This window comes from Pyrus communis, chromosome 4 (assembly GCF_041283825.1).
Source record: "Pyrus communis isolate YQ-2024b chromosome 4, ASM4128382v1, whole genome shotgun sequence".
In the NCBI taxonomy this organism is placed as follows: Eukaryota; Viridiplantae; Streptophyta; class Magnoliopsida; order Rosales; family Rosaceae; genus Pyrus; species Pyrus communis.
The window spans coordinates 24,235,749-24,263,523 of NC_142568.1; the positions used below are offsets into that span (position 1 = coordinate 24,235,749).

Consider the following 27,775-nt stretch of genomic DNA (forward strand, 5'->3'; position numbering starts at 1 on the left):
CCTCACATTTGAGGACTATAAATAGGGACAACTTTGGGTGGGGATGGAGGCCCACCCACATAAAAGGTTGCATGCTTCTTCCAAAAATTGGGTTTGAGCGATGTTGCAGCTCATCCACTTGCTCCAGCAGCGTGTGGATGCTAGTCGCCAGACCACTGCTGACGCATCTATAGGTTGGGCCTCACATTTTTTTTACTATAAATAAATCGTCCAGATTTAACTTAGAGTTTTTTATTATATAGTTCTCAAATTTAGGATTTATACTATATGAACTTTTTTATTGTACATAACCTCGAAGATTCTCTTTAGTACCTACATAAGTCTTTAAAGGTGGTAATAGAAATCCCTAGGAGATGCTCTAAGAGCACTTGTACTTTTATTTCATATCATGGCATATATATATATATATATATATATATATGTAAATCAAACTCATTCAACCTACTGTCAAAGGTTTTAGTACATTTTTACCAAAAAAAAAAGGTTTTAGTACATCACATGAGATATGTGAAATGCCATAAAATTCGTGTTTTACATCTTATTGATAACTAAAGATACTTTTGACTACATTTAGTCGAAAAATCTATAGTTCTTCAAGATTATAAAAGACTTTCACTTAATCACTTAAAATATATAAAAAAAGTGACTTTCGTACTTCCCTTCTCTATCTTCTAGCCTCTTCTGCTTAATTTATTTCTTTAAGTTGAGTATTTATCCAATCCAAGAACGAAATAAAAGGGAAGTACAAGATGCAAAAGTTAGGTGTTAGAAATCACTCCCGTATTAAAATTCCTAAAGAAAAATTTGCAGCACTTATTAAAACCTTTTGACTTCTTTTATGGCAAGAGCCGAACCGAGCCATTTCGTTAGGTTTTTTTTTTTTTATGTCGAAGTCAATTTGGTAGGTTTTCTGCACTTCTACAATTGAATTTTAAACCGCAACACCGTTGACATGTTTAGTAGACTGAGACTTAAAGCCTCAAATAATTACAGAAGAAACCACCATGAGAAGCAAACATTACATCGACCGACGAAAATGGTAAAAGTAGAGCCAAATATACAACTCTTGCAGTTACAGGTACTTAAGTTTACAGATAACTTGAGACTTCCGAGACTAAAGCGCCCTGCGGGCCGGTTGCCGGCAGAGGATGTGAAATCTTACAGTTTCTAGCTTGCGGAGAGCACAAACTTTGGATCAAAACGTTTTCTGGTATTTGCAGCTTACAAATGCTAAACCGATACACACGATCTAATGATCTACTAATTGCCCTTAATCTGACATCAAACCGGAAACAGACAACACAAAATCTACAAGTACAAGCCGCCAGCAACTCACGAGTCCAGTTTAACTCCGATGATGGACATGAGAAAGCGAAGTTTGTGATTAACTTGTTCGAGATCGGGAGGGTCACCAAATGATATCGTCGGGGGTTCTACCCCGGTGAAGAGGTAAAGAGCCTTCAGTTCCTCTATGCATGTTGCATGGGATGTGCCCTTGTATCCGACTATACTTCGCACAGCACCAATCTTCTCCCATATTTTAGCCTCATCGTACAGTACCTGAAGATGCAGCGAGTGAAGCAACTCAGCTATCGGTCACATTAAATTATTGAAACAATTTGCAACTATAAATACACTTATTCGATCAGCAGGCTTTTATCACAAGTTTAAGTTTCCCTCTAAAAGGAGGTCAGCAACTCAATAATCAACGAAACATGTAGATTCTCTTATTTTCAGCTTTCTTACTCAATAAACAACATCATTTCTATTCTGTTAGTTGTCAATTTACTTCTATCGGCTCGCAAATGGTGTCCATAGAATGCTTTACATTCTGGGTGAAACTTGTGATAGAACATGAACTAATCAACCATTTTATCAAATCAAATGTGATATGTAACTGAATAGTGTCATGCTAAAAAGAATTTGATATGTAACTGAATAGTGTCATACTAAAAAGAATTATGTGTGCTTAAGCATGCAGATAGACTCAACGAGAACATTACAACGAGAAAAAATCGGAGCAAGGACCTTTCCCTATTAATTTAAGAACAAGTGTATCTGCGATTATTATTTAAGCACGTAGAACATAAAATAAACTCTAACCCCATTTGAATGCACGTTGAAGTCCTTTCCGGATGACATCCCAGAATCTGTAGATTCATGAGCAATGCCTGAAACGGGAAGCTCTGTAACTTCATCACCCACATTACCTGAAGGTCCTCCAAAAGTATGAGTTAATACTAGAATTACTGAACTGGGAACAAATTATTTGCAATGGAAAGAAACTACAGTGCATAAAATTACTGTGATGATCTTTTTAAAAACTTCACCTTCAGAAGTTTCACAAGAAGCACACCAGTCTTGCTGACCAGAAACATTTTTGTCATTGAACAAATGAAGGCCGCCTGCATCTGAATTTGAGGATACCACAGTTTCCTTCTCTTTAATCAACCGAAAATCTACGTCACTGATGCTATCCTTGGTTCTCCTTCCTTCCTGTACTGGTTCCTCTCTGATTATCACAGGCTTTTGCTCGTCTTCCACAATGCTGCTCACCACAGGTTTCATATTTCTCTTGTCTGCCATTCTCTTTTCTTCCTCTAAAACATCGTTAACATTCTTGGTTTCCCCTATTGGCTTCTCCACTTCTAAATTTTTCTCAGCATTCTTGCTTTCCGAAACACTCCCAATATCTCTAGTCGGTTTGACATCTTCAGAAACAGTCTTTGCATCGTTCGCATATCTCATTTCTTGGAATCCTTGCATACCTTCACATTCATCTGATACTTCCCCAACTCCACCTTCCAAGATACTAGTCGGTTCTTGCGATCCAATAGCAGCAATTCTAGCTTCAACTGGTATCTCAATGTCTTCAGCATGTGAACCAATTTTTTTATTTCTTACCTCCCCACCTTCTCCAGTTTCTCCCACATACTGCTTGTTCATCTCCATTGCATTATCAGCGTTGCCTTCATCCCTTATTTTTTCTAGCAATCCCCTTGTCTCTTCCACCAACTCCTCATCTTCTACAATATCACTTACTCTTTCTTGATCCTCGCTCTCTTCGATTACTACGCTAGTCACTTCAATCGGTGCCACTCCCATTTGATCATCAATTTCATCACCCTCAATCACATTCAATACCAATCCACACACCTCGTCGACTTGATTCTCATCTAGTACAGAATCATCCTTTAAATCATCAGTCAATCCTTCAAATTTCACCTCGTAAATACTATCCAATATTAGCTTTTCCTTCTTATTCGTAGACTCATCAACATCCTCCTGATATCCATTTTCTTCTACATTTTCATCCGCATCTTCAGTTACATTTCCTTGTGAATCCTCCGCAATGATGGCATCATTTTCCTCATCCACAAATTCTACTCTCATCTCGCCGCCTTCAAGTCTATCCCTCCAATCCCACCCTTCTTCCTTTTCGATGTCAGTCTTCCCTCCTACCCATGTGTCCTGTTCCCATTCCTCATCTTGCTCGAATTCTTCATTATTCGACATTAACGTTCCATTATTTTCTGACAAAAGAGGAGGTTCACCATAAGGGAGCAACTTGCTCATGATCTTCTCAGTGCAAGCATAACTTGCCAAGACAACACCGGATGGAACAGAAAGGGCAAACCCAATTGCGGAAATAACCACAAGCGGCGGAAGAACAATTGGGGCAGAAGAAATTACCATACCAGTCACCAGAATTTTCAACCCAAGTCCCCATCCCTTGTTCAAGATCCACCTCACCTTCCCATGGTTAGCTTCAGGGGAGTCTTCTTCTAGCTCGGACTCCCCACTTGGATCCTCCATCCTATGCATATATATGATACATGTAGCAACCAAATTATTGCCAGTTAATGAATTGAATTTTGGATTTTGACGAAGTAAATAAACTTAGAATTTTGATAAAACGTCGGAATTTCTAAATTGAAATACATCAATCCCCTTATTCACGTTTGAGGGCAAACGACAGTGGATTTTAATAGAAATCATGTAACAATACAATCTTCAAATAGGGTATCCTGGATAAACCTTAGTCACTTGAATTGCTTGAAAATTGATTGGAAAAAGCGAAAAATTAATTTAAAGAAGAAATTTCTAGGCATCATGTAGCAAGCAATCGAACAAAATAACACTATCCCAAGTAATGAAAAATAAATAGAAACAAACATGATAAATTAATCCATTAATCTGGAATTTAGTTTTCCCCTAACAAAACATAGTCAAGAACCTCAGCAAATTAACTAAAATAATCTTAAACGTAAGGTCTAATTACCTGATCGATCAGTACGAGCTGCTACTTTGCTTGACTTGGTTTCATGGTAAATCCAGGCAATAGTAAATTTAAATCTAATTGGAATTTTATAATTACCACCACAAAGCTCTTCGGCTGAAGTGAAAGCATAGGAGGAACCCTAATAAAAATAACTCGTAGTCGATGGAGAGGAAGGGTTTATAGCAGACGGCGGATGAAGTCTGCATGCGACACGCGTTGATAAAAGTCTGCATGCGACATGCAGACGGATAGGATCATATAAATGTCCTCAACGTGGCTGCAGAAAGCACCGCCACCTGCACCTCCACCTCTGACTAGGCAAAAAAATACCCCCATCTACTAGTTAACTCCTTCCATATAATATGTTAGGACGAATCGGTATGTCACTTGAATTTCTGAAACCGTTCGGTCCTTGAATGCCCTTAATTTTGTCTCTGTTTTGAGAATTGCTTATATAACAAGGACCTATTGAAGATTGTTTCTACTACGAATATGTAGCAATATTACTAAAAATGTAACTATTTTAAGAAGAAGCACGTAATAAGACGTGAAATACTTGAATTTTTTCCTACTAAAAACAAGCCAATAGTGAGGAACGTTTTTATTGGGTTTTTTGGTTGCACGATTTTGGAGACGACCAAAGATGCTTTTACAACAATAATTGCTTTTACGTTTTTCTGCTATACGCAATTGTTTTTTTCTTTTCCAAATGATGATATGTTATATGCAGTTGGAAGCGTGTTTAATTGTTATAAAAAAAATTAACACTTACAAAAGTCAATTTCAAACAAGTTCTAAACTTGAATGGTTTGGAGGTGCTTTTAAAATGATTGAAAGCACTTTTGGTTATTTAAAAACACTTTGAAACGAGGCAACGCCACTTAGGCTTGGTTTGGTACTGAGGTGATTCTGAAAAAAAGCTGGTATCAAAAAAAGCTGGGAGCTGTTTTTGTGTTTGGTAAACATTCAGCTTCAGCTTTTTTTCACAGTTTTGGGTGAAAAAAAGCAAAAAACAAGAAGCTGCAAAATCCAGCTTTGAAAAACTGGCTTTTTTTCACATCTGTTTTACATAAAAGTTTACCAAACACTATAATACTGCTTTTTTTTTCAAAAGCACTTTTACAAAAAAGTTTACCAAACACTCTGCTACTTTATTTCACAGCTACTTATTCTCACAGCACAGCAGAAACAACTTTTTTTCAAAGCACAGCAATACCAAACCAGCCCTTAGTCTCAAGGGCACGGCTAGTATTGGGCCTTGGTTGCAAAGTTTTGGAAACAATATCTAAGCCCATGATAGTCTTTTCGGTGAAAGGCTCATGATTGTCATTAAACTTTTTGGCTTGGCCTTACTTTAGTTATATTAATTGAAATTCTGAGAGGTTTTAAAAGGTTTTGATGAAGTTTAGCTGATAGAAGAAATTTCACATAAAACTTTGATTTCTCAAAATTTCGTGAATGTTAAAATGCAGTACGAATTTTCTCAGTTGTCTTTAATTTCTTAATTTCATAATTTTTTTTTAAAATTAATTCCTAATTAAAAATACTTAATATTATAAACTTCTTTAAACTTCTAATCTAATACACTTTAAATTTTTAAAAATTACTTCAAACTTAAATTACATACTTTTAATTTATTAAAAAAAAAAATTTCAAAGTTCCAATCAAATACAATTACAGACAAAAGACGTAAATATTTATATTTTCGTTTTATTTCGCAGGGACCAGGTTCCGGGTTCCAAGTTCCAAGTTCCAACTGACCAAATAACGCATCCAACACAACCGATAGCTGCTACACACAGTATCACCAAAACCCTAAAAAGCTTCCTCTTCACCTCCGTCGCACTGCTGCGCGAGGCCCTCTCGAATATCCGGCTTCTCCGATATAAACATGGCGGACATCATGATGTACAATGACATAGAGGCGACGGCGGCCCGAATCGGAATCGACCTCGATTCCATCCACCTCCCTGCCGGCGAAGACTTTGGCATTATCAGGTAATCCTAGCTCCGACCCAAACCCTGACTTTCCAGAAAATTGATAGCAAGATTCGTTCTTTTCCAAACCCTATCGTGTTTCCATAAGTTTGATAACGAAAGTTCGTTGTTTGGAATTTATAAATTTTGTGTTTTAGAAGCATGATTTGAGTATTTTTTTAATTAATTAAATGGTTGGTTTTTACGGTTGCGTAGTGATGATGAGGATATATACAATGTGGACAATTCGGAGTTGGACGCAGGGTTTAGCAACATAATTGTTGTTGATAACCTCCCTGTTGTTCCTTTGGAAAAGTTTGAGAAGCTCGAAAACGTCATTCGTAAAATCTATAGTCAGATTGGTGTGATCAAAGACGACGGCTTTTGGATGCCTCTGGACCCCGAAACCAATAAAACCTTGGGTTACTGCTTCCTTGAGTTTAATACTCCTCAGGTATCTTTTCTCTCATAAATGACAAATTGTGTGTATATTGTGTTTCCAATGAAATTTCGCAGATTGATAGATACGCGTGATGAATAATCATCACTTGGGGTCCCAAACTATGTCTCTGTGTGTGAACGATTGATATGTAACCTTGCATTGTTGTGATTGTAGGAAGCTGAGCTTGCCAAAGAGAGGACTCATGGATACAAGCTGGATCGATCACATATTTTTGTTGTCAACATGTTTAACGACTTTGATCGGTTCATGAGTGTTCCGGATCAATGGGCCCCTCCAGAAAGTAAACCGTATACTCCGGGGGTAATTATGCTCTAATCAATCAAAATTTTTGGACATTCTGAAATGGAAATAAGCTCTGGTATTTATTATGTTATCTTCTTGGGCATCATTACAGGAAAACCTACAACAGTGGCTAACCGACGAAAAGGCCAGGGACCAGCTGGTCATTCGTTATGGTGCGGACACGGAAGTGCTATGGAACGATGCAAGGCACCTGAAGCCGGAACCGTTCTACAAACGCACTGTAAGTGGATGTCTATTCCCCTTTACACATTGTTGATGTTTTCCCTCTTAATGGTCACCTTCTCTTATATTGAATACTTCAACCGTGAATAATCATATGTATTATCTGTTACAGTTCTGGACTGAGAGCTTCGTGCAGTGGTCCCCTCTGGGGACTTACCTGGCCACTGTTCATAGGCAGGGTGCTGCAGTCTGGGGAGGCGCCTCCACGTTCAATCGTCTGATGCGTTATGCTCATTCCCAGGTTGTTTTTGGTTTTTGGTTTCAGTTTTAGTTGGTATCTGTATTTGTTTTTTCTCTCGGTCCTTACCTGTGACTGTCAACTGCAGGTTCGACTGATTGATTTCTCACCTGGTGAGAAATACTTGGTGACATACAGCAGCCATGAACCAAGCAATCCTCGTGATGCAAATGTGAGTGAGATTCAATACTTTTTGTGATTTTTCTTTTGCCTTGTTTCTGTTTCTAATGTGAAATTATTTTACAGAGGGTCGTGATAAACATTTTTGATGTGAGGACCGGAAAAGTAATGAGAGATTTTAAAGGAAGCCCAGATGATTTTGCTATTGGAGGAGCTGGAGGTGTTGCCGGGGTGTCTTGGCCTGTTTTCAAGTAAGTTTATATGACGCAAATGTGAATTTGAGTGTTAACTGTATTTTAATGCTTTACCTTTTCTTTTAATATTTGCAGATGGGCTGGGGGAAAAGATGACAAGTACTTTGCCAGGATGGGTAAAAATGTTATTTCTGTATACGAGACGGAAACATTTTCTCTTGTAGACAAAAAGTCAATGAAGGTGGAAAATGTCATGGACTTCAGTTGGTCACCAACTGATCCGATTCTTGCACTATTTGTTCCAGAACTGGGTGGTGGCAACCAGCCTGCTAGGGTGTGTATCTTGTTCCATTTTACTTTCTGTTTTCCTAGATCTGGTCTTTTCTGTTTCCCCTTTTCTGTATTTCACTGTAGGGTAGTTAAACTAATGCTTCATTGATACAAATAGGTGAGTCTTGTTCAAATCCCTGCTAAGGAGGAGTTGAGGCAGAAGAATCTTTTCAGCGTCAGCGATTGCAAAATGTACTGGCAGAGCAATGGGGAGTATCTAGCTGTTAAAGTTGACCGCTACACCAAAACAAAGAAAAGTACATACACTGGATTTGAGCTTTTCAGAATCAAGGAGCGGGACATTCCTATCGAAGTCTTGGAATTGGAGAATAAGAATGACAAAATTATTGCATTCGCTTGGGAGCCTAAGGGCCACCGGTTCGCAGTAATTCATTGTGATAACACAAATGCGAATAACAACCCAAGGCCCGACATAAGTTTCTACTCCATGCGAAGTGCTCACAATACTGGGCGTGTTTCAAAGCTCACTACTCTCAAGGGAAAGCAGGCAAATGCCCTTTACTGGTCACCTACCGGCCACTTCATTATTCTGGCAGGATTGAAAGGTTTTAATGGACAGCTAGAGTTTTACAATGTAGATGAGCTTGAAACCATGGCCACCGCTGAACATTTCATGGCGACAGATATCGAATGGGATCCGACCGGAAGGTATAATTTTGGATATCTTACTTGTCAGTTGGTTTCTTACTTGCATCTTGATTTTGACATGCTAGTTTTGTCTTTCAGATATGTAGCTACTGCAGTGACCTCAGTCCATGAGATGGAGAACGGCTTCAACATCTGGACATTCAATGGCAAGCTACTTTATCGGATACTAAAGGATCATTTCTTTCAGGTAATGCCATTATAGAGGAGGCACTGAATCTTATTCTCATGCTCTATATTCTGACATATTACTCAATTTTAAAAAACTTTAATCATCTCTATTACAATTTAAATCAAGGTTCTTACAACAGAAAAAGAAATGAAGGAATTGGGTATAAAATAATTTAGTTTACGAATTCTTTTTTCTCATAGTAATGTCGTAGTGTTGTATGCAATGAAGTTTGTGATGATAGATTTGGAAGTACTACATGCCTTTGTGACAATAGATAAATTCTAGTTGTAATAGATTCATGCTCTAACTGCATAGCCCTTTGTTGTAGTTCTTATGGCGCCCAAGGCCGCCATCATTCTTGACTCCCGAGAAAGAGGAGGAGATTGCAAAGAACTTGAAGAAGTACAGCAAGAAGTATGAGGCAGAGGACCAGGATGTTTCAATCTTCTTGAGCGAGCAGGATCGCGAGAAAAGAAGAATGTTGAAGGAGGAATGGGAGAAGTGGGTGGCTCAGTGGAAGCAGAAGCACGAAGAAGAGAAAGAGGTGAGGAAAAATCTGAGAGACGGAGAAGCAAGTGATGAGGAAGAGGAGTACGAGGCTAAAGCTATTGAGGTCGAAGAGGTGATAAACCAGGTAGAGGAGGTCGTTGCTTTCGAAGAATGAGTGGTGTTCTGATTATAATTTTGGAGCTTATGAATCTAGATCTTGTCTTTTGAACACTGTATAAGAACTTAATACATCTTTAGATTATGCTTTAGAGCCCTTGGATGAATTTTGATCTTCTTCCATGTTCTGTTTTTGTTTCTGAATGTGTTTGACCGAAAGCGTTATAATTTGTTTCGGACTTCCAAAGGTTTGTCTACGCTACGTTATTAGTAGTGTTTTATGTTTCTGTTCCGTTGGAATCTTAGTCCGTTTGATCCTTCGTTGTTGGGTCCTTACAACAAATCTAATGTATCATTAATCCGGTGCACGGCGTGTGCGCAAGTGATGAATTTAGCAAAAAACCGTGACAAAATTGATGGATATGTTGACATGAATTGGAAGTTTATGGGCGCTCGAACCCAAACTAAAAGTTTGGAAACCTGTTGCGTCATTTACTTGAGTATTTACACATTCAAAGAGAGTATTACGCATTCAAAGGGAGTATTACGCATTCAAAGGCAAGTGTTGTAATTCTATTGGGATAAGGAATTAACCGTATGAGATTCAACCAAATATCTTACCTTGGATATTATCTTATTAGACGAAATCACACCTCAAAATTCACCAAATTTGTTGTTTCTCTGTGTTTGCCCCAGCTCTCTATTCTCTCTATAATTCATCAGTTAAATCAGGCCTACAACACGTATCATCCAAGATCAACTATACGACACCACTGTTTTTAAGTTTCTCATTGCTTTAAGACGTTCGTACGAGTTATCAAAGCACAAAAAAGATAGTTTTTGCAAACAAGTTATCAAAGCACAAAAGTGAAAGTTTGTATATACGCGTCAAACTGTGATAGGTTGAATCTCGAGCAATAGCACGAGTCTACCGGAACCCCTGTTAAACGACCCAGGAGTCTTTCGCACGTGCACGGGCGCACCACTACCGCCACTCAAACCGAAAGCTTCTTACGCTCCTCCTCCTTCGTCTTCCTTCCCCTCGTCGTCGGGACACCCAAAAATCAACACTTTCTCCTTCGAATTTATTCGGACAAGTAATCCTGTACAGCGAGGCCATGAAGATTGTTCGGAAGGACTATATTCCCGGCGGACCTGGCAGCGTTAAGGTAACTTATGATTGATTACTTCATAATTATTACTGTTAATATAGTGATTATTTTTTGCTGTAAATCTGTAATTTTGATTTGAATTTTGGGTGAATTTTGAATTGGTGGGTGTGGCAGATGATACCGCTGGATTCCGATGATTTGTGGTATGCTTATAATTTGATTGCTCCGGGAGACACAGTCATGGCTGTCACTGTTAGGTAAAACCCTTTTTTTTCTCTTAACATTCTGATTTACTGATTAATTGTAGTTCTAATGTGTATTTACTTGTTACAAAACCAGCTGAATTCAAATTTAATAATTTAATTGGAGGAATTTGAACTTAATTATTAGCTGCGTTTAATTTGTTTCTAAAAGAAACTTTCGTTTTTTCTTTTTCGATCGAAATTTTTTTCTAGGAGTAAGCTTGAGTGAAAACATTAGTGTATTTGTACTTGTGATAACATTGTCTTAGAAATTGTAGGAAGAAAGGACAAGTTTTACTTTGCAATCAGTGCAAGTCGAATGTTTCGATAATTCTGAGTGTATTTTTTCTTATATTCGGAGATGGTATACGAATTCTTTTTTATTACGATATGCTCGGGAACCAGTTTGATTGGTCAACATGCATCCATTAGCAATTTTCATGACAACCGTATGCGTTGTGTAATAGGAAAGTTCTGAGAGAAGCGGCTGCTGGTGGAAGAGATGCAGAGCGCGTGAAGCTGAAGTTAGAAATCAAAGTCGAAGAGGTATGGAGAAATTTTTTCTCTAATTATGCTTTTTGTTCGGTGTTATGTACTTATTTTGTATGTTCCTTTTAGGTTGCTGATTATGACAAAGTAGGAGCTGTCTTGCGTATACGTGGGAAGAATATCTTGGAGAATGAATATGTAAAGGTGAATGTCGTCTTAAATTGAATTTAATACTGATCAATTGACAATTTTCAAGTTCTGCTCTAAGCTTCTCATCTTCCTAATGTAGATAGGAGCATTTCACACTTTGGAGCTTGAGCTGCACCGACCTTTTGTGTTAAGAAAGGTATGGTTTTTGTTGATCTGCACAAGTTTTTAACAATCCATATTTATTTTTCAGTGAATCTTTTGAGTTTCATGTGATATAAACCTGTTATGCAATGCATTGACTTGTGTCGTGCTATGTTGTATGTTTTATAGGATGTCTGGGACTCATTGGCCTTGCACGAACTCCATCAAGCTTCCGGTATATACTCTGTTTTGCCCCCCACCCTCCTCCTTTTCCCTCTGTTTATATATATTAAGAAAAATAAATAAACTCGTTAGATTCTTAAATTAATGTTACTCCTGTTTCTTGTGATATTGACCAATTTCTCTTTGAAATGTTATAATGCAAAACCTCCTCCTTTTTATAGCAATAGAGATTGATGTTTAGGTCTAATACTTACGTGATGCTCCTGTTTCTACGATTTTCAGATCCTGGTGCAAGTGCTGATCTAGCTGTAATTTTAATGCAAGAAGGATTAGCACATATTCTCCTTGTTGGTAAAAGGTGTGCCTTACTTCATTCCCAACATGATTCGTTTAAATGGTGATGAGTGATGGTGATGGTGCGGACCCGTTGTCCATCCCTATACATTACTCATATAGTTATTATTTTATACATTACTCATTTGGTTATTATTTTCCTCTCTTTTCTGGTAGTTATTTGCATTAGGATCTTGGTCATATCCTTAAAATGTGTGTTAGGAAAACTGCATGACAGATTGGTTAAAATCTCTTCTTTATGAAATTGTGGATTTTGAAAATATTACTCAGAAAAGCTCAAAAGCCAAGATTGTGCACATGCACACTGTTATCCTGCATTACTTACCATGAACCTGAAATTATGACCTTATGAGACTAATGTTCTTGCAACTATTTCTATCAGTATGACAATTACTCGTTCACGAATAGAAACTTCGATTCCTCGCAAGCACGGACCTGGGATTGCAGGTTATGAATCGGTACGTTTTTCTTTTAGAATTTGTTTTTTTCTGAAATCAAGTTTTCTGATATTATTGCATTACTAATATCTTTCCATCTTTTGCAGGCTTTGAATAAATTCTTCGAGAATGTGTTGCAGGTAATTTCAAATTGAGTTTTTCCCGGAAGCTCCTCACACTGTCAAGCATAGCTTGCATCTAATGAGGCAGGTTTCTATATGTGATAGGCTTTCTTGAAGCACGTTGATTTCAGTGTTGTTCGGTGTGCTGTAATTGCAAGTCCAGGTTTCACAAAGGTGTGATATGACTTTGTATGAGCTTTTGAAACTCATTAGTGTGAAATTGTGAATTGCCTTGAGGCCTTATTTTACTAGTGGACTAGCACTACATATAGATCTTTCTTCTTAAATTAGTTACTTGTGGAGTCAGTCTTTACCTGGTCTTACGAACTGACTTATTATATAAAACAGTAAAACAATTTATTTGATATTAATTTGCATTCTTATCTGCTTCAGGATCAATTTCATCGTCACCTATTATTGGAGGCAGAAAGAAAACAGCTGAGAACTATTATTGAGAACAAGTCGCGGATAATTCTTGTGCACACAAGCTCGGGGTACAAGTATGGTCACATATTCAAACTACTACCATATTTGTGTTGTAAATGTTCTGGATTTCTTGTTCCTGTATCATTTTTATTTTTCAGTGTTCATTTTCCATTGCTGGAGTTGGGGTTACTTTTTAGCAATGAGCCGTGAACACATCATGTTTATAACTTTGTATTTTATAGGGTGACGGGATTTACCAGTTCATACATCCAGTACATGTGATACTTATTTACTCTTTATTATTTAATCTTGTTCCTTACTTGAAGAATCAATACACCATTTCAGTGATCGTTTATGCTTTTCAATCTTAATTTACAAGTGTGCATTTTATCTTCTTGCAATGACAGGCATAGCTTAAGGGAGGTTCTGGATGCTCCAAACATTATGAATATGATAAAAGATACTCAAGCAGCACAAGAGGTACAACACCCAACTTGGTTAATATTCGTAACTCCTTAATTGTCATTGCCAAAGTAAAGAAAAATAACATTGTATTGGACCCTTTCTTCTTCAGGTTAGAGTTCTGCAAGATTTCTTCGGCATGCTTTCAAATGTCAGGTTCTAAACTGAAATATGTGTTTCTTTAATTTAAAGTTATACTTGGATGCCAACTTACCATCCTTTGGAACAATGATTGGAGGCTTATTCTTGATAAGCATGTATACTAAGTCATTGATAGTTGAAGACCAAAAAATGTGGGTTGTACCTCTTATCGAGCACCGAAATTTGATTGATTTCATGATATCTAAGAAATCACTTAATACAGGTCATTGCAAAGGGATTTGTGTATAGGTAGGTAGGTAGATTCAAAAGAAGCTTTGAACATATCTGGTCATAGTAAGAAAACTAAGATAGGATGGAGAGTAACAGTTAAAAGGCAGCTTCAATTCAGTAGTTACTCCCTCCACCCTAAAAGTTAATATATGTGTCTATTAGTCTGTTGGAGGGATAAAATCTCTGTAATTTTTACCCGTAGATTTTTTGTGCTCGGAAGAAATCTTTATCTTATGTTCATCTATCTTTTTCTCCAACATTCTCAAGCATTTTAGCATAGTTATTGAATTATTTTTGTCATCGTGCAGGATCCAGATCGTGCATGCTATGGACCGAAGCATGTCGAAGTTGCTCATGAACGAATGGCTATCCAAACCCTTTTGATAACAGATGAACTCTTCAGGTTAGTTTAATTGTCTCTTCTTTACTATTAATGGACTGGTCCAAAAGATCCTTTTATTACTGGAGAAATGTAGTTTAAAGGCTGTAACAATAAGAATTTCTTGATGGACAGGAATGCCGATGTTGTAGCGAGGCAAAGGTATGCCACTCTAGTGAAATCAGTGAAGGATTCAGGGGGCACTGTTCATATATTTTCTTCTTTGCATGTTTCAGGAGAACGTAAGTATTTGCATCGTTCATACCAATGCTGCTTTAAGCATCTGACACTTTTTATAAAAAAATTTCCGGACCAAACTTTCTAATCATCTTATCATATGAACAGAGCTGGCACAAATAACCGGCATTGCTGCAATCCTTCGTTTCCCTCTACCCGACCTGGACGATATAGAGATGTAACGGAACAAGCGATCTGTTGAAATCATCAGCTTTGTGTTGTAACTTATATGTTATAGTTAGCCTTCAATTTGTTACACCTACACAAATAACAGTTGTAACGGGCTTATAGCAATTTCTTGTCATTTTCATTTATTTGACCACGACTCGTTAAAATGTTACGAGTATTGTTTATATCGTAATACGATAATCATATTGAGTGAAGTATATTTTTGACTTTAATTCGAGTACTCCCGGCTCTTTTAATTATCTTCAGGTGCTGTGGGTACACGAAAAACGGGGTGTTCCAAGTTGTGGTTGGTCCGAGAACTTTTGCCACCTGGTGTTACTAATTTCACGTATTATAGTAATAGTACTATAGTTGACACCGAGCATATTATCATGTTATGAAGTTGTATCGAAATTTCAGAACATCCCGTGGAGACGGCAAATCAATGAAAGTCAAAAGGGTTTGCTATCCAGAATTACAAGAGTAAATTCCATCTCCTAAATCTCCTAAAACAGGTGATATTTGACCAAGTTGGCTACAAACATAGGTGGTGAAACAAATGAATGGATAACCTACATTTTTGGGACTTTATAATTTGAGGGGCTATTTTAAGAGGAACTTCATGTGCGAATTCATCTGCATCCCGAAGAATGAGGGATAAAATTGAATTAACAGGAGATACAAAGATTGCAGTTTCTTTGTTTCTTTCATTTCCTCGTTAGAGTAATCCTCGAGAACGGAAGTGGTGGTTAGCTTTCTTAGGCTCGAATGCCATGAACAAATATCTTAAATTCACAGCATTACTTGGCTAAGAAGGTTAATTACCTCTCCGTAGATTGTTGTTTTTGAGGGGGGCTAAAGTATTTGTATGGTTCGAATGCTGTAGTACTTGCCCCCGCTACCACGGCAAAAGTTTGGTTTATTACCAAACCCTTTCTTGAAGAACAAGAAACAAGGAAAAAAGGAGAAAGAAAAACGTGTTTAGATTGTTGAAAAGATGTCGAGAGGGACTGTCGTGGTTGTAAGCGGGGTGAGGCAAAATGACGGAAACATCACCAACTTCGTGTTGGTGAATTGCCTGGTTGCTGCCTGGGCTGGTCTCCTCTTTGGTTACGACACAGGTTGCCCTCAAGCTCTTATCATCCGTATAATTTCCTTTTACATTTTTTACTAACATGTTATCAAAATACGTTTTTCACCGCAATCAATACAATGTTGATGTGCATCGGTTCGTTTTGCTTAGAGAATTTCTTTTAAAGAAGAAGGTATTTATGTAATGGTGGAAATGTTTTGCAGGAGGTGTGATTTCGAGGGAAGCTTTTCTGAGGAAGTTTTTTCCATCGGCATTCAAAGAAAGGGAAGCGGACAACGAAAACATGTACTGCAAACCGCAGAACCATCTGATGATTTTGTTCACCTCTTCTGTCTACATTGCAGCAATGGTATCCGCCCTGGTTGCTTCTCCAGTAACCAGGGCCTTCGGTCGAAACATTTCCATGCGCATTAGCGGCGCTACCTACTTGATCGGTGCCATCCTCAGTGCCGCTGCAGTGAACGCTGTAATGCTCATCATCGGTCGCATTTTCCTCGGCATTGGCATTGGTTTCGCCCTTCAGTCGAGTATAATCTTTTTGTCAGAAATGGCGCCGGCCTTTATCAGAGGAGCTCTCAACTTTATCCTCCAACTGAATGTGACAATTGGGATTTTAGTGGCGAATTTCGTCAACTATAGCGCCGGACATATAAAAGGTGGATGGGGAGGGAGAGTTTCTTTAGCATCGGCAATTATTCCGGCGCTACTGCTTTTGGTCGGGTCTCTCTTCCTGCCGGACACTCCCAATTCCATGCTTGACAGAGGCCAACCGGCTGACAAGGTAAAGAAACTGTTACAGAAGATTCACGGCACGTCAAATGTGGAGGTGGAGTTCCAAGACCTTGTTTTCGCCACCGCGGCTGCGAAAAAAGTAAACTCGCCGATGAAAAATCTCTTGTTTCATCCCAAGTATAGGCCTTACCTTGTCATGTGCATCTTTATTCCGATTTTCCAACAGGTCGCCGGCATCAACGCCATCACATTCTACGCGCCGACCCTATTCAAGAAATTAGGGTTCGGTCACAAGGCCTCACTTATGTCCAGCGCTATAACCGGAGTTGTGAACGTTGTTGCTACGTGTGTTTCTGTCGCGGGTGTGGACACATTCGGACGGAGGCCCTTGTTTCTTGTAGGCGGTGTACAAATGTTTATATGTCAAATAGCGGTGGCAGCGATGGTGGCGATCAAGTTTGGAATTTCGGGACATGGGAACATGTCGAAAAGCGAAGCGGATTTTTTGGTGATTTTAATTTGCTTCTACGTAGCAGCATTTGCTTGGTCTTGGGGGCCATTGGGATGGTTAGTACCAAGTGAAATATGCCCGTTGGAGGTGAGATCAGCAGCGCAAGCACTGAATGTGTCTGTCAACATGTTGTTCATGTTTGGAATTGCTCAATCTTCCCTCACTATGTTCTGCCACCTCAAGTTCGGTCTCTTCTTCCTCTTTGCCGGATTCGTGTTGATCATGACGGTTTTCGCGTTCTTTTTCGTGCCGGAGACGAAGAACGTTCGAATGGAAGCTATGGACAGTGTGTGGAGGGAGCATTGGTTCTGGGGGAGGTATGTACCCGAGCCGCAGGAGGTTTCTGACTGTGAGATGAATTAATCAAAAGATCATCGCATGTTAATTTTTTGACAAAGTTCTAGGGTGGACTTTAGGTGCAAGTTAAATGTACAAATTTACCATGTGTACTTTCTTTCTTTGTCCATAAATGAACTTGATGAGCATTGGTTTTGGGAGACTTTTTTTTATTGGGTTGTGCTATCCACACACCCTTTTTACTTCTCATACATTCTTTTAATTTATAGCCGTTAGATCGAATAAATTGAAGAAAATCAAATGATAGAAATTAATAAGGAGTGTGTGAGAAGTAAAAAGGGATGGGTGGATATCACACCCTTTTTTATTTTTAGGGTGATTTTGTGTAAAATCAATAAAAAGTTACAATATTAATAATATATCAACAATATTTATGTTAATTATAAATAAGTCAATCATGTATTGTGATACTTAAATGCATTTAAAATTAACAAAATTTGTTATTACAGCTGGCACCCACTTCAATCGACACTTCATTTTTCCATAGTTTTTATATCTTGGAATAAGTCAATACAGATCAACAGTGTCTTTCTTGATTCTGTTTTTTACATTTAGTTCTAGATACTGCATTGCAATGTCCATTTATTGGTTTCGTTTTTTTTTTTTCCATCACTGACACAGCTTCTACATGTTCCTTTACATTTGGATTCAGACACAGCAATGCAAAGCCTCGTTTCATGGTTCTGTTTTTTACTTTTAGATTCAGACGTTGCAACGCAATGTCTGTTTCCTGATTCTATGTTTTTCATCACTCACACATCTCTTACACTTCACACATCGCACGACTCTAAGTTTTACATTTGAATTCATGAATCATTCTCTTAATTTCTCAATAGCTCCTTAGTGCTGGCCATCCAATGGGTGAGGAGGACATCGATCTTCTAATCCTTGCATCTTAGTAGACTGGTGTTGCCTACATACGACAGGTGAGGATCCAGTAATGCTTTACTAATGTATTGACTTGTATTTTACAACAAAAATTTCAGCGTGTCAGAATCAAATAATTTTCGGAAACTATCAAGTTATGAAAGTATAAATTGTAGAAATTGTATGTAAACAAGTTGTTTAGTGGATTGAGACAAAAGACAACAACGTAGTTTTGATGACTTAATAACACTTCTTGTTAATTCTTATGCAGCAGCGAATGGTCTTGTTATGTTAGTTGGTTCTTGGTTGTCAAGTTCGTTACCTTAATTGGTACTTAATCTTATTTTAACTAATTTTTTTGTCTTCTTTTGTGGCAACAACGTATATTTAAATCTAACAGTGTTTACACAAATTAATAATGACTTCATAAGTCTTGAGAGTGCACAATATTAATTTGTAAGCAAGCGTGGTTTTACTTAATTATACAAATTAAGAGGCCTTAATTAAAAATAATAATTCTATTTGAACTTGCAAAATTGATATATATTTTCTTAAATAAAAAGGGAACTAGCTAGTGGTCTCATTTTTATTTAAAAAATAATAAATTCACACATTGTCCATGTCTTCCAATCGAACGTTTGGAAATTATATATTAAAACTACCCTGCTTCTATTTAAAAATATTTTTTTAAAGCATAATGATTAGTGTCCATATAATGAATTTTCAAATGATAAGTATATTCCTACATATATTCCAAATACGGATGGAAATCCTCTCCGAATCCTCTTCGCGAGGACAAGATAGATTTTATCTGTTCATCGTACATCGTGCGGCTAGCTTTCGTTAGGTAATGTTTGTGTTTAGTTTTAAATAAAGAATTCAAAATGGTTTCTAACTGCATGATGCACAATAAATGAATAAGATGTGAGAATCTTATTCGAATGAGATCTAAATTCCAAAATTACAATTTACCAAATACTCAATAATTTTATTTTACTTTATTCTCACAGTTTTTTTTAATAAAGTAAGCAACACCAAACTAGCCCAAGTAGGGCAGGGGAAATTTGAAAATATAAACATTTTGAGAAGCACCTAACGAAATATAGCCTATGTTTTTCATGTGTTATAAAATTAACCAAAATTGAAGTGAAAAAGACTTAATTACCCGTAGGTTAAAACTCTCCTCCTCCTACCTCTACTGTTTGTCTCCTACGCTCCACGAGGTTGAAGAAAGAGAAAGCATTCATTTTTGCAGAAGAATCTCCCAAATCCAATCCAACACAACACTTTCTCATTTCCTTGCCCTAAACTGAATTCCTTAAGGGAGGAAGACAGTAATATCAAATATTAGATAATTTATGTTACGTACTCAAGTTCAAGGGAAGAGCCCAACTCAAAAGACTAGCTTGATAGGTGGGAGGACCCCAATGACTTAAGTACCACTACACTATTTTCTGGTGTAGCCCATGTGGAATCATAACATCACACCACCCTTCGGAATAACCGACGCCAACGGCGGCCCTTACTCTGGTGGCTTTCACTCTGAATGGCGGCGCAACCTTTGGTCGTCCCGTTAAGGTAGCCCTTTCCAGATTGCCCCCTCTGCAGGGTCGGGACCCGACGCCCACGGAGTTCCTTACTTTGGTGGCTTTCACTTTTAATGGCAGTGCACCCTTTGGTCGTCCCGTTAAGGTAGGCCTTTCCAGGTCTCCCCCTCCGCAGCGTCGGAACCCAGGCTCTGATACGAATGTTAGGTACTCAAACCCAAGAGAAGAGCCCAACCCAAAAGACTAGCCTGATAGGTGGGAGGACCCAAGGACTTAAGTACCACTACACCATTTTTGGTGTAGCCGATGTGGGATCATAACAATTTAGATCATGATAGCATGTATTGCTCTTCCTCTCTGACTCGTAACTTTTCGGATACAGATAGGTACTGGATCAGATTGATTTTCAAATTGTAACCGTAATCCTATTGTTTTCTTGCGTTTTCTCAGCATCCAAACAATCAATGTTTCCATTATGTGCGTGCAGATTCTGGGCAACCAATCGATTGAAGGTTTTGATTCGAAATCAATTGAGGGATTGAGATTGAGATTAGCATTGAGAAATTAGGTGCGTAGGGATTTGGATCCTCTCTTGAGAAGATGGTCCGAATCCCTCTAACCAGATAACAAAGGTCGTTGGATTTTGATCCAACGGCTACAAACAGGGAGTCCCTTTAAAAGTTATAATAATTGTAGTTGTTGAATTTTGATCCAACGGTCCATGTTATATGGTCAGGAGGATTCGGACCCCCTGCTCAGGAGAGGATCCAAATCCAGGTACATAGGAGACAAACAGCCGAGGTAGGAGGAAAAGAAAGAGTTAACTTGTGGGTAACTAAGTCCTTTCATTTCAATTTTGGTTAATTTGATAACAAATGGAAAACATAGGCTATATTTCATTATGTGGTTCTCAAAATGGTTATGTTTCCATATTTACGATAGAAAAATCACGAGCTGGTGGTTCAATGTAAATGACGAAGTACGAGACTTCTTTAAAATTAAAAATTGGAGGTCTCAGGTTTGAAACGCTCTGCTGATATGGAAGCCAGACTTGTGGTCAGGAAGAGTCTGAAATAATGTTTCGGTAACTCTTTCTATCTCTTGAAAGTGATGGATAATGGTGGTTTGCACCAATAGTCTACTTTAAAAACAAAAAAACAAAAAAAAATTCCGATAGGCCAGCCAGGGTTTAGGTTTATGGGCAACTACTACTTGAACCCTAAACCCTGTCATTGAACATCAAATCAGTGACGTCAGCCTGTTCGACCGTCGTTCTGGGGCTGTGGCGTGAAGCAAAGGCCGGCAGATAAGTCGACGAACCAACCATGGAACTTTGCTTGGGAGATGGCGGGGTAGATAGCAACGCCCTCGTATTGCCAGCCAAGAGAGGGAACAAAAGGAAGGTCACCAATCAGGTGAAAAACTGAAACTAATTTACTGATATCACTGCCTTCTTTCTTTTCTGTCAATGAATTCCAATTAATTTGTTCCTGAATCTAATTTGATTTCACCCTAGGAGTGTGGAAAACCCACTAAAAGAAGAAAAGCGCCAACGGTTAGCAAATCCCAGCGGAGGAGGCTCAAGAAGTTGGAGGTTCGTTGGTTTATCTGTCTGCGTTTTCGATTTGTTTTGATCTTTGTTTCGTTCTTCGCTTAATTTGATTTTACCGTAGGGGAGTGGAAAACCCAATAAATCAAAAGCACCAATGGTTAGCAAATCCCAGCAGAGGAAGCTGAAGAAGTTGGAGGTGTGTTGGTGTATGTACCTGTACATTTTCGTTTTGTTTCATTTCGGTTCTCTCTTAAGTTGATTTGGATTTGGAATGGTTTGCTGTGTTTTAATTCTTCAGGATGAGAAGGAAAAAGCCCTTTCAATCTCCAAAAGCATTGAGGCCTTAGAGTACGCCTACATATACCTTCCTTGCTCCCTCCCCTCTTCTTGTTTGATATACAGATGGGGTTTGATGAAATTAATTTTGTGTTGTTTACGTTTATCAGGAAATATGAGCTTCCAGAGGCTGCATATTCTCTTCTGCAGTCTTCAAAGAACATTGGCAAGGTTTGTATTTGCCAGTTTAATCAAATTTTGATGCATTTCTTTATTCATAATAGGAGTTTCATTCTGTTTAATTACTATGTTTTTAGGTTGAGTCTAAAAAGGAGAAACGTCAGAAGGCCGTACTATTTTCCAAAGCTGGCTTTGAAGCTTTCATGACTGACCCCCAACCATTTAACAAGGTAGATAGAGACCATACTTGTAGTGAAAGTGAACCTGAGGTAGAAAAAACTCAATCAAGGCGGGATATTGCCAAGAATGACCTGGTGCAGTCAAAGTTATTACAAAAAGAAATCCAAAAGAAGACATCTTTTTCATTGGACTCATCTCAGGGTCAAGTTTGTGGCAGAGGGCAAGGCGTCAATGGCGGAACTGCTGCTGCCTCGTCAGTTATTACAAATGCTATTAACAACAAACTTGAAATGTCTTTGCAACAAGATACAAACGTTTCTCCCACTTCATGTGTGAATGGTGATAATGAAATATCAAAGACAGTATGTTTCTCTTCATCACATTATGAGTTCTTCAAAGTATCTTTTCTTCATGTTATTCATTTTGCTAACTGATTACATCAAATCCCATTATTGGTTGATGCATCTTAAAAAGGAAATTTTTGTTGCTCTTTGGGCATATATTCTATTGTAGCGATACTCCCTCCTTCTCAGTTGAGAATAACAACAGGAACAAACAAATAATGGCCTATGATCAATCCGATATCACATTGGATTTTGGATAAGTAGTAAGGGTAACAAACTAACAATGTGCAAGACACAATCAACATGCTATACTTTACTGTGTAACAGTAGTTAGAACTGTGGTATTACAATTTTTTGTATATCTGGCTGACATTCATTTATATATGACTGCTACCAACTAACTGTACCTGGGGATGGATTTGCATAGGACCACATAAAAGAGACACCAAAAGCAAATGTCAGCAGGGTGAGTAAATCATCAATTTCTCCTGCACCGAGGCCTCTAATTTCCCCAACCATAGTGCACGTATCAAGACCTGAGGAAGTTGAAAACACAAGGAAGGATCTCCCTATAATAATGATGGAGCAGGAGGTAATGGAGGCTGTTAATGACCATTCCACTGTTATTATATGCGGAGAGACTGGTTGTGGTAAAACCACCCAAGTTCCTCAGGTAGGTTTATTTCTATATTATTGTTTTTATATTTATCTTTACTGTGTATGCTTGATCTTGATTTCCTTTACTCTCCTAATTCCTACATTTTGGTTCACATATTGCAGTTTCTTTTTGAAGCTGGCTTTGGTTCTAGTTCCTCTTCTGTACGAAGTGGTATAATTGGTGTTACTCAACCTCGCCGTGTTGCAGTCCTTGCTACTGCTAAGCGTGTGGCATATGAGCTTGGTCTTCATTTAGGTAAAGAGGTTGGGTTTCAAGTTAGGTATGACAAAAGGATTGGTGAAAGTTGCTCCATCAAATTCATGACAGATGGAATATTACTACGAGAACTTCAGGTTCAATAGCCAAGCAGTTTTTTCTATGCATATCATGATATAAATAACTGTGCATCAAACAATTACCTTTTCGCTACTTGTCCTCTGTGTGTGTGCGCATGTACGTGTGTGATCAGAATTTTTAGGCCAAACTATTTGCACATAATGTTACATCTGTATAGGTTTAGTTTTGAGGGGAACATGATAAACAGATGGTTTTAGATAATGGAATTAGACCAACAATATCATTCCTTTTTTTGCTTGAAAGTAACACCCCCTTCTTCTCGCTCACATTCCTTGCTTGTTTCTCTCATCTTATCAAAAAGCCAACAAAGGATAAGAATGAAGCCATTAATGTCAAGTTGCAGTATTATGATATATATGCATGTATATATTTATATACATACTATTGAACCATGAGGATGGAATTACTAGATCATTAAATATTATTTGCACAATATACTTTAGCATGAAGACGTTCAAATGGGCCACTTTTATTCAGTCCTGAACTGAACATATAATGGTTTTGGTTTTCCCCCTTTCTCAATTGTACGAGGATTGATCGTTACTTCTTGGGATCAATTTCCATCTTTTTTTTTGCTGTCACGTTTATGCAATATATGTTCAGCGTAGTTAAAGCAAGCTCTTTTTTTTTTTTGGTACAGAATGACTTTTTGTTGAAGCGATACTCTGTCATAATTCTTGATGAGGCTCATGAGCGGAGCTTGAACACCGACATACTTATTGGAATGCTTTCACGTGTAATTCGTACTCGCGAGGTGAAACTCAATAATGTTTATTGCCAAGAATTTTGTTAGTCAAGGCTTTTGACCCTTTTATTGTACTGATTTGCATCTGGTGGCAGGAAAGATATGCAGAGCAGCAAAAAGAAATGCTTTCAGGAAGAACTATAAGTCCTGATCAAAGGATTTTTCCATTGAAGCTTGTTCTGATGAGTGCCACCTTGCGAGTGGAAGACTTCATTTCTGGTAAAAAGCTTTTTCATGATCCCCCACCAGTTATAGAAGTTCCCACCAGACAGTTTCCTGTATCCATTCACTTCTCAAAGAGAACTAAGGAAAAGGATTATATTGAGCAAGCATATAAAAAAGTCTTGGCAATTCACAAGAGGCTGCCACATGGGGGAATACTTGTGTTTGTCACTGGGCAGAGGGAAGTAGAGTACTTGTGCCAAAAACTGCGTAGAGCTTCAAAGGCACAGATTATAAAAACATCTAAAGGAGATAAGAGGAGTGATGCCAGTGAAGTTTCTGAAATAAATTCTGCTGAGGAAATAGACATGAAGGAGATTAATGAAGCGTTTGAGGTTCATGGAAGTTCAGAGGGCCATCAGACTGATAGATTTAGCTCTATTGATGAAGATCAATATGATGTAGATGAGGATGAGTTGGATGCCTCATATGATTCAGAAACAGGGAGTGAACTGGAAAGTTTTGGCGAGGATGGGGATTCATTGTTCCATGATATCCCTGAAAATGATAGTAATGTTGCTAAAGTTTTAGGAGAGGAGCGGGGAATTGCTTCACTGAAAGCCGCTTTTGAAGCTTTAGCTGGAAAAACTTCTTTAAACTCCAACTCTGATGTGAAAGAACCTATTTCAGATACTGTAGACTCTTGCAATCCTAGCATGGGAAAAAAGTGTGGGTTTGAAAACAATGATTATCCTGGCGGATTGCATGTTCTCCCTCTTTATGCAATGCTGCCTGCGGCAGCTCAACTTCGTGTATTTGAAGAAGTCAAGGAAGGAGAACGTCTTGTTGTTGTGGCCACTAATGTGGCTGAAACCTCTTTAACTATACCTGGGATAAAGTATGTTGTCGATACTGGAAAAGAGAAAGTGAAGAACTACAATTCCTCAAGTGGCATGGAAACATATGAAGTACAGTGGATAAGTAAGGCATCGGCTGCTCAGCGTGCAGGAAGAGCGGGAAGAACCGGGCCTGGCCACTGTTACCGTCTGTATTCTTCTGCAGCATATAGTAACATATTTCCTGATTTTTCTCTGGCTGAAATATCTAAGGTCCCTGTGGATGGTGTTGTCCTTCTCATGAAATCCATGAATATTGACAAGGTAGGTGCAAAATGTGTTTTAGTGTTAGGTCTATATCTCTTATAATCTTCTAGCTGTCTTGTTTTTCATGTTAACAATTTACAACAGTGGGTACACATATACTGATCCCTAAGATATTGATGTACCATAAAACATTTTTAAGTTGTTTTTCAGTAACTTGATTTGTGGGGGGTGTGCATTTTCCGACTATGCATAAAATTGACAATACTGACCTCATGGGGTTAGGTGTGGTATCTAATTGGCTGTAGATGTATCGTCCATCTTCTTTTGTTCATGGTTTTGGATGGTTCTTACTAGGTTTTAGGCAGTGTTTTGTTTCACCTGAACGTATGTTAATTTTTTTTTTATCTTGATGCTATTTGGTAATAATGTTTTATATGGTCTTATTTATGCTTCCTCTTTTACGCCTGGACTGGTGTTATACTATGTGACCTTGTTTTTTGGGCATCCAGGTATCCAATTTTCCATTTCCAACTCCTCCAGATGGTGCTGCCTTGGATGAAGCAGAGCGTTGCTTGAAGATTCTTCAAGCACTTGACAAAGGTGGAAGACTGACACCTCTAGGGAGGGCCATGGCTCATTACCCCATGAGTCCTCGCCACGCTAGGATGCTCCTTACTGTTATTCAAGTCCTGAGTAAGAAGAAGAGTTCCGGAGCTAATTTAGTGCTAGCATACGCAGTTGCAGCAGCTGCTGCTTTGAGTTTGTCAAATCCTTTTGTAAGGCAGTTTGAAGATAGCCACAAAGAAAGCCATGAATTAAACATGGACGGGAACATTAAAGTTATAGACAAGCTAGAGAAATTGGGGAGGAAGAAACTAAAAGAAACTGTGAAAATGTTCCGTGAAAAATTTTCTAATCCCAGCAGCGATGCTCTGTCCGTAGCTTTTGCTTTGCAGTGCTATGAACTTGCAGAGAGCCCAGTGGAATTCTGTAATGCCAACGGTCTACACCCAAAAACAATGGAGGAGATGTCCAAGCTGAGAAAGCAACTACTCCAGCTTGTCTTTAATCAAAGTGGTGTTTCTGGTGGCGAGAATGACTTTTCATGTACTTTTGGAAGTCGGGAAGATGTTGAACATGTTTGGAGGGTTTCCCATGGTAAGATCCCTCTTTCATTGTATGAGGAAGAGCTCCTACGCCAAGCTATCTGTGCTGGTTGGGCAGATAGGGTTGCGAAACGCATTAGAGGAAGTTCAGGGTCATCTGAAGGAGATAGAAAAGTTCATGCAGTTCGATATCAAGCCTGCATGCTTAAAGAGAGAGTGTTTCTCCACCGTTGGTCGTCTGTTTCTAATTCAGCCCCCGAGTTTCTGGTATACAGTGAGTTGATACAGACAAGACGTCCTTACATGCACGGTGTTACTAGTGTAAAAACAGAATGGCTTGTTGAGTATGCTCGGTCTCTGTGCACTTTCTCGGCACCCCGGACGGATACCAAACCTTACTATGAGCCTCTTAATGACCGAGTATTACATTATGTCATTCCAGCCTTTGGTCCTCATTTATGGGAGCTTCCACTGCATACTGATCCTATTGAAGACTATAAAGACCGAGTGTCTGTTTTCGCTTATGGTTTGCTGAACGGCCAGGTGTTGCCATGTTTAAGATGTGTTCTCGAGTCTATGGCCGCCCCTCCTGCTACTGTTTTAAGGCCAGAGGCAGCAGGTCAAGCACGGGTAGGGAATCTTTTGGCCAAGCTGAGAATGAAAAAGATAGACAGTTGTGCTATGTTAAGAAAGGTCTGGAAGGAGAATCCCAGCGAATTGAAAACAGAAATGCTGGACTGGTTTCAAGAGAGTTTCCGCCGCAAGAATTTTGAAACTCTTTGGTCGCAAATGCACATTGAAGTTCTTTTAGAGCCTGAAGAACGATTCCCCAAGACATGGAGGAAAGCAAAAGTGAAAAAATAGAAGTGCTGGTTTGCAAGTTTGGCCAGCATACCGACCATGTTTTTTCAACACTAGATACTTGTTGATGGTCTAAGTGGTACTCAACCAGGCTAATGTTGTTTCAAACAGGGCAGTATCCAACAAAATTTCGGCCTTGCAGTTTCAGCTTCTGTTGGCCATCATTGTATGATTCACATGCATCAAAAATGAAATCCAGGACATTGTTTTGCGTAATACGAGCATAGAATTCGTTTCTAACTATTGAAACACCCCTGGTGATCGAACTGGCGTACTTGTTGAGGTTCTCTATTATTG

The 27,775-nt window shown here is 38.5% G+C and overlaps 5 protein-coding genes across 5 annotated transcripts; 4 read left to right on the forward strand and 1 right to left on the reverse strand.

The window, feature by feature from the left end:
- Positions 1–1,005: 1,005 nt before the first annotated feature.
- LOC137723541 (uncharacterized) lies at positions 1,006–4,641 on the reverse strand. The gene is made up of 4 exons (XM_088693161.1): positions 4,283–4,641; positions 2,331–3,817; positions 2,104–2,210; positions 1,006–1,560 (listed from the first exon to the last, which is right to left on the reverse strand). Exons 2-4 carry the CDS (start codon positions 3,814–3,816, stop codon positions 1,333–1,335), a joined length of 1,821 nt encoding a protein of 606 aa, XP_088549287.1. The 5' UTR covers position 3,817; positions 4,283–4,641; the 3' UTR covers positions 1,006–1,332.
- A 1,312-nt stretch (positions 4,642–5,953) lies between these two features.
- Positions 5,954–9,820, forward strand: LOC137722500 (eukaryotic translation initiation factor 3 subunit B). The gene is made up of 11 exons (XM_068461516.2): positions 5,954–6,280; positions 6,476–6,713; positions 6,876–7,022; positions 7,117–7,245; positions 7,360–7,488; positions 7,574–7,657; positions 7,732–7,856; positions 7,935–8,133; positions 8,248–8,798; positions 8,877–8,985; positions 9,296–9,820. Exons 1-11 carry the CDS (start codon positions 6,174–6,176, stop codon positions 9,629–9,631), a joined length of 2,154 nt encoding a protein of 717 aa, XP_068317617.2. The 5' UTR covers positions 5,954–6,173; the 3' UTR covers positions 9,632–9,820.
- A 505-nt stretch (positions 9,821–10,325) lies between these two features.
- On the forward strand, positions 10,326–15,080 carry LOC137722722 (protein PELOTA 1). The gene is made up of 16 exons (XM_068461793.2): positions 10,326–10,742; positions 10,860–10,942; positions 11,395–11,473; positions 11,546–11,620; positions 11,706–11,762; positions 11,897–11,942; positions 12,173–12,248; positions 12,627–12,702; positions 12,789–12,821; positions 12,909–12,977; positions 13,197–13,303; positions 13,637–13,709; positions 13,804–13,842; positions 14,372–14,466; positions 14,578–14,684; positions 14,788–15,080. The coding sequence occupies exons 1-16, from the start codon at positions 10,692–10,694 to the stop codon at positions 14,859–14,861; spliced, it is 1,140 nt and encodes a 379-aa protein (XP_068317894.1). The 5' UTR covers positions 10,326–10,691; the 3' UTR covers positions 14,862–15,080.
- Positions 15,081–15,499: 419 nt separating this feature from the next.
- On the forward strand, positions 15,500–17,675 carry LOC137723670 (sugar transport protein 10-like). The gene is made up of 2 exons (XM_068462868.2): positions 15,500–15,968; positions 16,144–17,675. The coding sequence occupies exons 1-2, from the start codon at positions 15,845–15,847 to the stop codon at positions 17,544–17,546; spliced, it is 1,527 nt and encodes a 508-aa protein (XP_068318969.1). The 5' UTR covers positions 15,500–15,844; the 3' UTR covers positions 17,547–17,675.
- Positions 17,676–21,057: 3,382 nt separating this feature from the next.
- LOC137723438 (ATP-dependent RNA helicase DEAH13-like) lies at positions 21,058–27,694 on the forward strand. Its single transcript, XM_068462635.2, has 11 exons — positions 21,058–21,369; positions 21,471–21,548; positions 21,628–21,702; positions 21,805–21,854; positions 21,953–22,013; positions 22,100–22,504; positions 22,914–23,159; positions 23,267–23,497; positions 24,142–24,255; positions 24,342–25,568; positions 26,021–27,694. The coding sequence occupies exons 1-11, from the start codon at positions 21,280–21,282 to the stop codon at positions 27,479–27,481; spliced, it is 4,038 nt and encodes a 1,345-aa protein (XP_068318736.1). The 5' UTR covers positions 21,058–21,279; the 3' UTR covers positions 27,482–27,694.
- The last annotated feature ends 81 nt before the right edge of the window (positions 27,695–27,775 follow it).